The sequence below is a fragment of the Sardina pilchardus genome, chromosome 1, assembly GCF_963854185.1.
Source record: "Sardina pilchardus chromosome 1, fSarPil1.1, whole genome shotgun sequence".
In the NCBI taxonomy this organism is placed as follows: Eukaryota; Metazoa; Chordata; class Actinopteri; order Clupeiformes; family Clupeidae; genus Sardina; species Sardina pilchardus.
In genome coordinates this window covers 43,559,506-43,572,150 of record NC_084994.1, presented here as the reverse complement: position 1 = coordinate 43,572,150, position 12,645 = coordinate 43,559,506, and the positions used below count along the sequence as shown (strand labels likewise).

Here is a 12,645-nt window from a genome sequence, read left to right as displayed (position 1 = left end):
AGCACCAGCGTTCCAATCACAGCGTGTATAGAGTCGGTGGGTGGGCTTAACATAATGGTGACTGACATGCGACCAGAAGTTGCGACGGTAACGCATCCTGTTATTTGGAAACAAGAAGATGATTCGTTTCGCGTTATCCTATTGCGTGGAGAGGGAAGGTTACGCATCCTGCTACTTGAAAACAAGAAGATGATTCGTTTAGCGTTATCCTATTGCAGGGAGGAAATCGAAAGACAACTGTTTATCCCACCCCTCCGATTGCGCCCTGTCTACGGTGAGTGTCCAGACCCTACATCTTGATGTGGGTCTGGCTCGTCAGGCTAAGTAACTCCATTACTCCATTCACTTCACTTATGAGCCACAAGATGGTACTCTTGGGTTCTGTTCTGCACTCAAATCTTGTTGGGTTTACAGGTACAGTATAAAGATATTGGGAACAAACTGCTGATCCACAGCTTTGTAGGGTTTATTTCCATTTAGTGAACATCATCCAAGTCTGAACATGGAAAGGACCTTATACCAATGCTTTCTAAGCAGGTTTCTGTTTACTTTATTTGATATTGTATATTATAAAACTATTTACTGTTAATTCAACTACTGTAATATTCATATTCTTGCTTTGGCCAAGCAGCTAAATTCCATAGCCATCATTTCAGAGAGCTCTATAGTCCTATAATGAAGTTTATGAACATGGAACAGAAAAAGCAGTAACATCACACTCCATAATACCCAGACTCTGATGAATACTCTTGAGTCTTGACCCCCTGATCTTCATTTCATGAAAAAAAAATCACTCCGATGGTGCGCTTCCACCAGTGGGCCACACCTTAAAAAGGGGGGTTGCTCTTCAGATGTAACAAGAACACCAAACAAACGTTTTTTTCATTTCACCTTTTTATTTAACACTAACATATACACAAGACAACTATTTATTATTCCATTACTTTGGAGGAAGCAATCAAATGGTTACAAGATAAAATGACATTACCATAGTTAAACTAGACAATGTCTAAGCTTATAATGATTACATACCCATAACTATTGCAAACAAAGACAGGTGTAAATCACGGTACAGTATTTCACAAAATATGGATTTCACAGGTATAGGATAGTTTCAACAGTGTAAATGATCATATATTTGGTACATTTGGTGTATTGAATGTCAGAAATGAAGTACATTTTGGGAACTGGTCAAAACACATTAATTTCATATACACACACATACTGAACATTCTACATTTCACTGTTTGTCACATCAGGGTACTTTGAACAATAGCAGATTTGTGTGTGTGGAGATGCACCCAAATGACAAGCAAGCGAATCTGGACTCACTAGACAAGTATGAACTGTGAAACTGATCATTCTATACAGAAGAGCATCAACGCCCTGGTTGCACTGTGGGCATCACTAACCCCCTCTCGGCTGTTTTAGATCATGAAAAACAAATCGATCCGTACATGAACAGGCCCACTGATGCTACTGTACTTAACCATGTGTTGCAACACCAAACTTTTCAAAGTGTTGCTGTTAAGTGTCAGCACCAAGTCATTCAAAACCACAATGTTCATGTACGTGTACAATGTTCATGTAAGACCGGTAAACAAGCGCACGAGAGTAGAACAAACCCTTCTCAATCTGTGTACACTGTCGCCCACAGCTTCCGTTTTTTGTTTTGTAGTACAAGAACCTCATCGAGTCTACTGATAACAAACAGTAGCAAAGATGGGCGATCTTGTGACCACAGGACAGCAAACTGTCCACACGCTGCAGTCTCCTCTCCTGCGAGCAGGCCTGACAGATCAGCCATAGCCAAACACACTATTCCTGGAATAAACGGCTCACTGTTCTTGGCAGTGAACGTAGATGTTTTTTGTGGGGCTTTTGGAACCGGTAAGTGCAGCAACAGCTGAGGTTTTACCACAGAAAACAGCCATGTCACATTTGAGGAAGTGTACTGATGGCTTGCTTAAAATGGCTGATCTGATCTGTATACAGGCTGACTATCAATGGACACAGGAGAAGGAGCCAACCTGGTCCATTGACAGAACTCAGAGAAGCAAAGACTGGCTTAACCTCAAGAGCGATCCGTCCCAAATAACATCCATGTTTGATGCCAGTGGCTGTCCTAAAGGAAACGTATCAGCCACTGTGGAACAGGGTCACATGAGCCTACGGACTTTGCCCCTGGTGGAACTGGCCCTCAGAACAAAACATCAAATAAAACAACTCCCAACAACTCCGAGCTATTTTACTCAGCCTGTCAAGCTGTGTGTGGAATAATGGGAAAACTAGCCCCACCCCCCCACATGTACAGCTGAACGAGAATAAAAGGGTCAAGTCACCACCAAGACAGACACAATAATATTTTTTTTCTGCTGGCTACTGCACAGCTATGCACACCACCACATCTCCACTGACAAGGGCTGTATTACTCAGGAGCCTTGTTTTCCCAAAAGGACAGGACGTTTTTGAAAGAGTCACTCTCAAAGAATAACGCCTCTGGGAAACGCATCCAGGGTCTACTCTACACAGGAAAGTGATCAACGCATCATTTTTGGAAGCACGCTGGATGTCAGCGATCCCATTCTGCTTCTGCACACAGATGGCCACAGCAATATCCTGAAGAGACCAATAGTTATGAGGCCTGAGGCTTTAGCACATCTGCTTCAAAGACTAAATAAGATCACCATGTGCCAACCTAGCGAGATGGCAAAACGCTTCCTTGCATTAAGTGCAGAACTTGTCATGGGAACACTCTAAAATGACCATCCAGAACAGCCAACTGTCAATACTGGGACAGAAAACAGATGTGTATGCTTAATGACTGCTTTCCTGAAGCTCATTTAATAACGAGTCAAAACTTATTTTTAATCTAATACCATGACCAGGATCCAAAGCATAACATTGTTGGGTCAAAGCATGCACATGCCACAGAATGGGCTTAGTTCCAGGGTCTACACAGGAAAGTGATCAACGCGTCACTTTTGGAAACACGCTGGATGTCAGCGATCCCATTCTGCTTCTGCACACAGAGGGCCACAGTAATATTGGGTCAGAGCATGCACATGCTTCATAATGGGGTTTAGTTCATGCACTCTGACACTTTGCTCGCTGACTGACTGACTGCACTTCACCCAGTTTATTATATATTAGGGCCCCATAAAAGTATTAGCCAAAACAGGCAACACCTATACGTCTTAGATATAATAGATTAAAAACATCAAATATTTCTGATTCAATTATTTTAAATTATTTCAGCTGTTCACATTTACCAACGTCTACTATTAACAGTGGCTACATTACATTGACAATCTTTCAAAAAAAATGTTCAGTGCTGAAGCAAGGTTACTATTACATGTAGGCCATTTACGATGAGCTGTTGTAGACACATGGGAAGTGATGTCACTTCACCTCGTCTTTTCCACCAAAATTGCAGCATGAAAAAAAACTTTGCAGTTTAGATAACTATTATTTGGTTCTTTTATAAATTTGTTTCCTGATGTTATTCAAGACTTAAATAAATATTTTCCCTCACCCCATGAATAAGTGTATTTTTGATTTTTTTTTTTAAGTGCTTACATCTTTTTTTGTTGTTGAATCATCAGCCATCACAGCAGTGCAACGGGACTTCACACAGCGGCACATTCATTCAATCAACTGAGCGTGCCCACTGCGAGGCCGTCGCCCGAGCTCAGGCGGTCAGCTTGCACAGCGAGACGGACGAGCCGGCGGAGAAGATCCAGAAGGCCGGGTACACGGCCTCCATGAAGGGGAAGACGAACGTGTGGAAGGGGTAGGCGCGGTCGGCCACCGTGTAGAAGGTGGCGGTGCCGCTGTCGCAGTCCAGCAGCACGCCCACGCGGCTGGGGTTGGGGTTGTGCAGCACCGTCTCGGCGCTGTTGTGCCACGCCGACAGCTTGACGTTGAACCACTCCACGCACCAGGACTGGGCGTTGCGGCCCAGCCGGCTGCTGGGGCCCTTGCGGTCCACCGAGCCGTAGGCCAGGCCCAGGCCGCAGAAGTTGTTGCTGCTCATCTTCACCTCCCAGTAGTGGCGGCCCTGCACGAAGCCCTTGGCGCACAGCACCTGCGAGCACACGGCGAAGCGCTGCGGCCCGTCGGGGTACTGGCACGGCTCCTCGGCCACCGACGCTTTGGTGAAGTCCTCGGTGAGGGCGATGCGCTTGTGGGCCGTTTTGGGGTCCAGCTTGAGAACCGTACCAACTGCGGAGCCAGCGAGAGTACAAGCGCCAGACAAGGGGGATTAGTAAGCAGCTACTGAGCCCTCTGAACAGACTCTTGCGTCTGTATGCCATTTGTTCATGTTACCATTAGTTATGCCAATTTTACCCGATGGGCGTCGTTTTTTCAACTTACATTGTAGGAGGTCATTCCTTTTCACAGCACTTGAGACGTCACGAGGAAGTGTCACATCCTGTGTTCCTGCTGGAGAGAATAACAGCAGTCAAGGACCCACTTTCAATAGTCTGTAAAAAGCAGTCAAGAACCCCCATAAAGGGACCTTTTACAATAGTCTGTAAACTAAACAAGATCAGGGTCAAGTGAGTTTTGCACAATGGAGGCTCATGTGAACTTTTTTTGTCTAAACTTAGAACAACACAGTTTGAAGGGTGGAACTACAGGGGACAAATTTGTTTGATTAATGGCTTTGTTATTACCGGTATGATCTTTACCTTTTAAACGTTGACTATTGCCCCTCTATGCTTTTATTTGTTATTACTGCTTGCTTTTGTTTATGTAAAGTAAAGCACATTGAATGAAACCTCTGTGTATGAAATGTGCTCTATAAATAAACTTGACCTGTCCTGAGAGTGGCCCATATCAGATATCTGTGTTTACATGGTTCACAGAGCCAGTAACAGACAGCACTGCAAATGCAGCAAATAAGCTCACATTACCGTATTTCAGTGGCTATTCTCCGAAGTATCTTGAGAAGTCCGCAAAACAGCCTTTTTATATCATTTTTTTATTTCAAGGCGTAAAAGAGAGTGGATCGTCTACCGCCTATGCAGCTTTTCCATCTGTCTTCATTTCTAATTACCTCATTCTGACAGCTGTGTATTCACGTGAAACTGAGAAACTGAAATGTTGCGAAAACATAAAAGATTGTAGCCATTTTCAACAAAAGCGCAAGCTGAAAATGACGGGGAATATCCGATATGCCTGTTCAGCCTGCAGTCGCATTGGCTGATTCATATCGGATTTATTTCCACATCTGAATGAGGTCTAAATCCGACCTGAATCTATCGGAATACACATGCTTTTTCCCGGTTTATACATCTATGCTGCAATTGGAATTGTGTCACGTATGAGCAAAAACATCGGAATTGGGTTACATTTAACTGACTGTGTAAACATAGCCTTTTTATTATGTATTTCTTTGTCAAAAGTCTACCAACTAGACATAAGTTATTCCAGATAAACTGGTTCAACCTTACAGTATTTGAACTACAAGAATTGCTTGTATCAACAGAGCTATGATATTATTAATTAAAAACAAAACAAACAAAAAAAAAAACAGATTTTACTGATCTCACATTGTTCATAAAACAACAAGACCATAACGCTTGAAAAAGTGACAGATAATGTGACATTTGACATTGCAAGGGTCGGACATACCTTCATTAGCCGGTGGACCTGAAGGTTCGTTTGGGTTCTTGGGGAACCCAGCCGCAGCTTTGGGAGGCTTCTTTACATGATCTACAGGTGGAGGGACACATGGATCAATCAGACACAGACCTCTCATGGTGCAGCCTGATCCACAGAGCTATGTAATCATGTCAGGGGTCCCACTTTCTAGTCACACCCCAAGGCAAATTCCCTGACTATATCCCTGAATTGTGGAAAATATTGCTTTTGACAATATTGCTTGCCTACATATAAACATTTCTTTGATGTTCCACTTGAAAGACAAGAGTATGCATGACCACACAGTGGCAACAAGCCAAATTAATTCCAATAAGCTACAGTACAGTTGGCATTCTGTTCCAGAGGTCTCCTATGGTAAATGTATGGGAAAGTGGTGTTAGTGAAACAGGTGTTCTTTCAGCATTTAAATGTCTCACTAACGAATAATGTCTGCACGTCCAGCTTCCTCTCTACATGAGCTGAGCGGTTCTCTAATAAAGATCATGCGAAATCCATTGTTCAGCTATAGTGAGGGCTTTCTCTGAGGCAGACAAGTGACATGTGATCTGTACTGCCTATGCTTCTGCGGAGAATAGTGCTGATGATAAATATGCAGCATCCAATAGCAGAACAGACCGAGGGATGCATATGGGGCGCTGAGCTTACTCCTCGAGTTATCTATTATCTCTGCTGGAAACTACAGTATAGCACAGTGGTGGTCATGAGTTTTCTTCACTGCTCTCTGCCTTTAGGACATTTTTACAACACTCATAACACAGATTGACAGACTTACCTTTGTCACGTTGGCGGTCTGCAAAATGTCCAAACAAAAGAACCATTTAAGAATGTTGCAATCAATGCTGCAAAGTGCAAAATGTTTAAGTATGGACTAATTATAGATAGAATGGTGTACAAGATGCTGAGTCTTACTTTCTCCCTTTTGGTCCTTTGGCCCCTTCACATATTCTGGCTTCTTGTCTGAAATAGTCAAAAAGTGATTACGGTGATTAATGTGAATTTGGCTATGTTGATGTGAAGAGAAAACCAAGCATTCTCAAAACATGATTTATACGGCATTTTGAGCTGCTGACAACCATCCCTGCTGGTTATTTACTCCGATTTCATTGAATCATTTTAACAATCTAACTCAGGCTCCTCGGTCAGCCATTTTAACATGCACACACTGGGTGCCTCTCATTCAGCGTTTGTACATCCTCCCTTCCTCCTCCGGCCTCGATCCTCACTGATCTACTGTACATAAAGAATGATGGGGTGGCAATAGTCTATCCAGTTTTAGTTATACAGTAGATCAGTGGGAACGCCCCTCGAGGATCGAGGAGAGATTTTTGAGAGGCACCCACTGAACTGCACGGTGACTTCCTGTTCATGACATACTTGAATGCGCCGGTTTCAACTTCTGCCCCCCTGGTCTGAGGGGAGCACCTGGACTGGGTGATCTGATGTGCCTGGGAGGGGCATCTGAGGAGACGAACGAGCAGTCAGTAAGGACAGAGAAGGTAGGACCCTCCATAACTTATTCTCACCAGTAACTTGCATCGGCTTCCAAACATGGGCATGTAGATTCACAATGTTGTTAAACAAGTTCAACATTCTACCATTCTCCACACAGTGCTGTTACAATATTAGCATGCAATTGGTTACTGCACTGAATTTCACCCTCTGTATGAGGTAAAGATGTTCTGCAGTGTATTAAAATCAGGTCTGTGTAAAAACGGTTATCTACAGTACGTATAACTGAAATGAAAACTATTTCAATAGACCTCTGAAGCCTGCCTACAAAATGAACCCAAAGCTGCCATCTTTGCCCATCTAAGGAGATCCAGGGGTTAATTGAAGCTACCTACTGTACCTATGCCAAGTTGGATTGCAAGTTAGCTCTGGGGTAGCAAAAATCAGAGTGTGCCGTCTTCACCGATCAGAGATATCCACTCGAATGCAGAGGGCAAAAGTGTGTAGAGGAAAACATCTAGCCTGACGAGCCAGACCCACATCAAGATGTAGGGTCTGGGCTCAATCGGAGGGGTGGGATAAACAGTTGTCTTTCAAATTCCCTCTTTGCAACAGGATAACGCTAAACAAATCATCTTCTTGTTTTCAAGTAGCAGGATGCGTAACCTTCCCTCTCCACGCAATAGGATAACGCTAAACTAATCATCTGCTTGTTTTCAAATAGCAGGATGTGTTACCGTCGCAACTTCTGGTCGCATGTCAGTCACCATTATGTTAAGCCCACCCGCCGACTTTATACACGCTGTGATTGGCCTGCTTGATTTTCCAGTTCTCAGCTCCTAAGCTCCATGGATCGTGCCTAGACTGCCCCGCCAGCCAAATTACATTTGCTGCCGCTAGGGGCATCTAGATTTCTAGGCGAGAAAACATCTGCATTTCCAATTTCTTCGTCCCCGCGAGAGTTTAACAGGTGCGATAATTCAAAATCCCCATGTTATTTTCCCAAAGGAAAAATCTCAAAAGGAAAAGATACCGGATCTCCTTATATGGACAAGCTTTTCATTTTATTTTTTCAGCTCTCTTTTGTAGGCGAACTTCAGAGGTCTATTGCAGAGCGAGCACTCACTCATGTCACGGGGCATTCGTGGCCCATCTGGTGGTAGAAAGCCCATAAGAGGGGCCATATTTGGGAACGGCCCGCTGCCTGAGGCGCCTGTGTGGGGGGGGCGGGGTCATTAGTCATTAGCTGATCATGAAACACAATGATCTAGATCTAAACCAGACCTAACACTTCTGTCTTAGTCATTAGTCTTTATCTTTATAGGGGTCATTAGTCATTAGCTGATCATGAAACACAATGATCTAGACCTAAGCCAGACCTAACACTTCTGTCTTAGTCATTAGTCTTTATCTTTATAGGGGTCATTAGTCATTAGCTGATCATGAAACACAATGATCTAGACCTAAGCCAGACCTAACACTTCTGTCTTAGTCATTAGTCTTTATCTTTATAGGGGTCATTAGTCATTAGCTGATCATGAAACACAATGATCTAGACCTAAGCCAGACCTAACACTTCTGTCTTAGTCATTAGTCTTTATCTTTATAGGGGTCATTAGTCATTAGCTGATCATGAAACACAATGATATAGATCTAAACCAGACCTAACACTTCTGTCTAGTATTATGCCTGCCATAACTCAGAGGTTAATCAGACAGCACAATCATCAGATTTCACCAGTCATCTCAAAAGTGCAATCAGTGGGTTATAAAGAGCTTTTCACGTGAGAAGCGCTATGCACTAGTGTTAAATTCATTTTCAATGAGAAGTGAGCTGGTAAAACACACAAGCAAGCAAGCAATTTGAGTGGACCGCCTCCCAGATAAAGAATGTTCAGCTTTTGATGTGGCAGTGAGGGCACTTCAGTTTGGATTGTTCTTTTCGGATGACAGGCGGGACAGAGAATAGCAACTCCAACAACCCTTATTCCAGAAAAGAGATCAAAACAGTCTGATTTTTTCCCCAATTATGTCAAATACGCAACATGAATAGGAGCATACTTCACCTTCACCGTAAAGAACCTGTTTCTCAAAATCTGCCAAATGGAATATTAGAATGTGTAAAGACATGCAGAATATGGCGTCACATGCTGTTCCATTGACATCAGAAATAGAAATGTACACATGCACACACACCTGGTTTAAGAAGTGAGATTCGGCTCTCTAATGGGGCATTCAGAACTCTGTTCAGTAGCTCCTTCACAGCAACAGCAGAGGAGTGGTAGGCTATCACAGCTTTGGAGTCCAAGTTTATACGGGGGCAGTAAGGGTCAAATTTGGCATTGGGAGGCAGTTGTACTGCAGCCTATGAAAAAGATGGTTTAAAAAAATAACAATAGCCATTAAAAAAAAAACGGAAAGACAAATTCGACACCATACACAATTTAATTTGACTACACATCACAAATGATATGAATTTATCTTCTGATTTGATGCCTCATCAATCCTGTTAGTACATTTTAATTTGCTCTGCAGGTCCCATTATTAGTACATTTTCAAATCAAACAGGAACCAATCACAACCACTTATGCGGCATGGGACAGGGTTTATATGATGACAGACAGAGGAGTTTAGTTAGCAGTTCAACGGCTGCGCTCATGGCATCAGTGTTATAGGCACGTATTTTGGGGGGAATTGAGTCAACAACTGCATTGACCTTAGCTTACAAGACAGACACTTGATATTTCCACACTTCCAAAAAGAATGGGTCATGAACGGGAGTTTAATGTACCAGTTTATGAATTGCTGAATGAATTGAGATTTGAGAGTTGGTCAGGTGTTAGCCAGTCCATACCTGCAGGAAGGACAAAGAATCCGCTCTTGACAGAAGGCTGTTGAGCTCTGCTTTGGTGTGGTTCATCTTCTCCACATTCTGACCAAACTTCTTTGATAGCGACTGGAGCTTGGTCTGACCACTCTCCAAGTCCTTATCCACGGCTTTCAGGGCATTCTGCTCGTCCATGTCGATCAGCTTCCTTATGAACTGATACTCTGAGGTCACCTCCTTCTTACGGGCCACCGCATCATCCTAGACAAAACAATGTCAGTTTTCTGGCAGGCTTACAAATTTAAGAAACCACAGCAGATTTTTCTGAGGTCACCCTACGGTTGCGGAGTGACATTTCAATTAAAATTTGCAGTGGTCTCTCATCATCCAAAACAAAACAAAACAAAACATACAGTATCGTTTGGTCAGTACTGCCTTACCTCTAGCTGCAACAGCTGCTGCCTCATCTGGGCCATCACAATGTTGTTCTTCTCGATCTTTCGATCCAGTTGACTCAACATACCCTTCATCTCAGACTAGGAATGAACAGAAAAATACAACCTAAATGTTGATCATTACACATTTTACCTGGTTATTCATGGTGTGTGGCCTAATCAGCATTACACAAATGGAATATGCCTAGTTACAAACCTGCATAATGGACTGATTTGTAAAGTGAGTGAAATTATGTTAATAAAGAAACATTGCCATGTTCCATGTGAAAGTCCAAGGTGGATATTGTAGCCTACCCCTACACTTCTTGTAGTTACATAAGGCTTGAAAGTTGCAAGTATCATCATTTCACTTGAATAGAGTCCTACAGTAGACTACTTCACTTGGCGTTTAGGCTACGGTATTCTTAAACAACTCGGAATGGAAGCATTGCCCTTAGAATTTACTTAACAGTTACGGTTACTTGACAGACCTCTTTCTGTGTCCGTCTGTCCTGTGGGGTGGTGTAGTCGCAACCTCGATGCACCTGCTGCAAACAGTTGCTACAGATGCTGCACTCGTGTTTCTTGCAGTAGAACTCCATGATCTTGCAATGGTCCTGGCAAATCCGTTCCTGCAGGTCTCCTAACGGGTCGGTCAGTTGATGCGCGCGGAAAATAGGATTTTCCTCGTGCGGTTTCACATGTTCAATACAGAACGAGGCCATGCATGTAAGGCAGGTTTTAAATGCCTTCACCTCCATGCACGTGTCACATTTGGTAACTTTCGATTCCTTCGTCGTGACTAGAGCCTCCATGGACCCCGAAGACGAGGACTTCATTTTGAAGGTATTACAAACAGTGCTTAAGACTGTGTTTTTCTTCAGCTCAGGTTTGCTGGGGTAGTGGTGCCTGCACTGAGGGCAGAAGAGGAGGAAACTTTCTTTCCAGGTCTCATCCAAACAGCCTTGACAGAAGTTATGACCACAGGGGAGAGTGACGGGGTTTTCAAAAGTACACAAGCAGATACTGCATGTGAGCTCTTCCTCCAGGTTGAGCAGTGATGGCATATCGTCAGCCATTGTTGTGCTTTGGGCGCGTGCTGTCCTCAGTGCGTCTGAGCGTAAGGAGAGAAACGAAACTTAACTCAGAAACGAAACTGGCTGAACGATAACAGGGCAGACTGAGGCTACGGAAGTGACAGTCATAGACAGTAAAATATACAGTATGCTAACAAAATAGATGGTCATAATATAATTCTAACACGACGGAAAATAATCCAGGTAGTGCTAACCTCCCTTAAATTCTAAATAATGATTAGCATAAACTAGCAATTACAATGACCACCACACACTTACGTTACGACACACAAGCGGAATCGTTCACGTCAGACTAAATGTTGAACTACCCACGATACAAAGCTACTTGTTGTTAATTCAGCAAATCAGGCAACCTCAGGGCTTTTATGTTTTTAAAAACTTACCTCGTGAAGTTGTATAGTGAATTCTCACACCACGGATTTAAGTTACAGCAGCAGGACGTGGATAGCCTACTCCCAGCTGACAAGTACGGTAGTCTGAATAAAGTGATACTGCCACGCGCAGCTGCGAGAAATCAGGGATTATTATTAACCCCGTTTGAACTCTAGGTGGGTGTGTGCTTGTTTTGGATACAGTGCGCCCCTGAGCGTACCAAGGCAACAATGTTCAGCAATCATTGTAGAGTTGGACATTAAACAAAATCAAAGAATAGTAGATTTAGGTGGTGGCATGTTTTTTTCCTTAATGTTAGGCCTACAGTAATATTGTCGTTGATATTTATCTTAACTCATACCTAGAGTGTGGGGGCTTTTAGAAGAACCTACCGATACTTGGTTACTTATGTGAGACTGTGCATGATAGCCTATGGAAGAAGATAGAACATCTTTCAATTTTTAAATATTATACAGTAGTGTATAGGTGCTTGAATGACCTTTCCCTTCACGCTACAGGATAAATTGTATTGTCGTTCACTTAGTTCATCTGCAATACAGGACTATGGACTACAGGTAATTGTGCAACAAAATATGGGGGAAGAGGGCAAATGTCCCGATTCATGTTATGGCATCTAATTAGTTGATGTAACCTTTATAGTGACAAAATATGCTACAGTAGTTTTGATGAACCCTCCTTGGGAGATATTGTCCAAACTTAAAGAGTGGCCACGTGTGACCTTGACCTTTGACCCCACAACATAGAGTAACTTGTCAGTTCATCGGGGTCTTATGTGT

At 43.1% G+C, this 12,645-nt stretch overlaps 1 protein-coding gene across 5 annotated transcripts; it reads right to left on the bottom strand.

Annotated features, from left to right (window-relative positions):
• Nucleotides 1-876: 876 nt before the first annotated feature.
• LOC134092389 (E3 ubiquitin/ISG15 ligase TRIM25-like) lies at nucleotides 877-11,970 on the bottom strand. 5 transcript variants are annotated; one of them, XM_062545215.1, is made up of 13 exons: nucleotides 11,860-11,970; nucleotides 10,871-11,493; nucleotides 10,386-10,481; nucleotides 9,973-10,206; nucleotides 9,315-9,483; nucleotides 9,185-9,214; nucleotides 8,246-8,332; nucleotides 7,045-7,128; nucleotides 6,580-6,627; nucleotides 6,443-6,460; nucleotides 5,641-5,721; nucleotides 4,378-4,446; nucleotides 877-4,224 (listed from the first exon to the last, which is right to left on the bottom strand). In XM_062545215.1, exons 2-13 carry the CDS (start codon nucleotides 11,456-11,458, stop codon nucleotides 3,692-3,694), a joined length of 2,037 nt encoding a protein of 678 aa, XP_062401199.1. In that variant the 5' UTR covers nucleotides 11,459-11,493; nucleotides 11,860-11,970; the 3' UTR covers nucleotides 877-3,691. The 5 variants fall into 5 exon arrangements, with proteins under 5 accessions (XP_062401199.1, XP_062401209.1, XP_062401227.1 ...); XM_062545225.1 differs by having other exon boundaries at nucleotides 4,378-4,443; XM_062545243.1 differs by lacking the exon at nucleotides 8,246-8,332.
• Nucleotides 11,971-12,645: the final 675 nt, after the last annotated feature.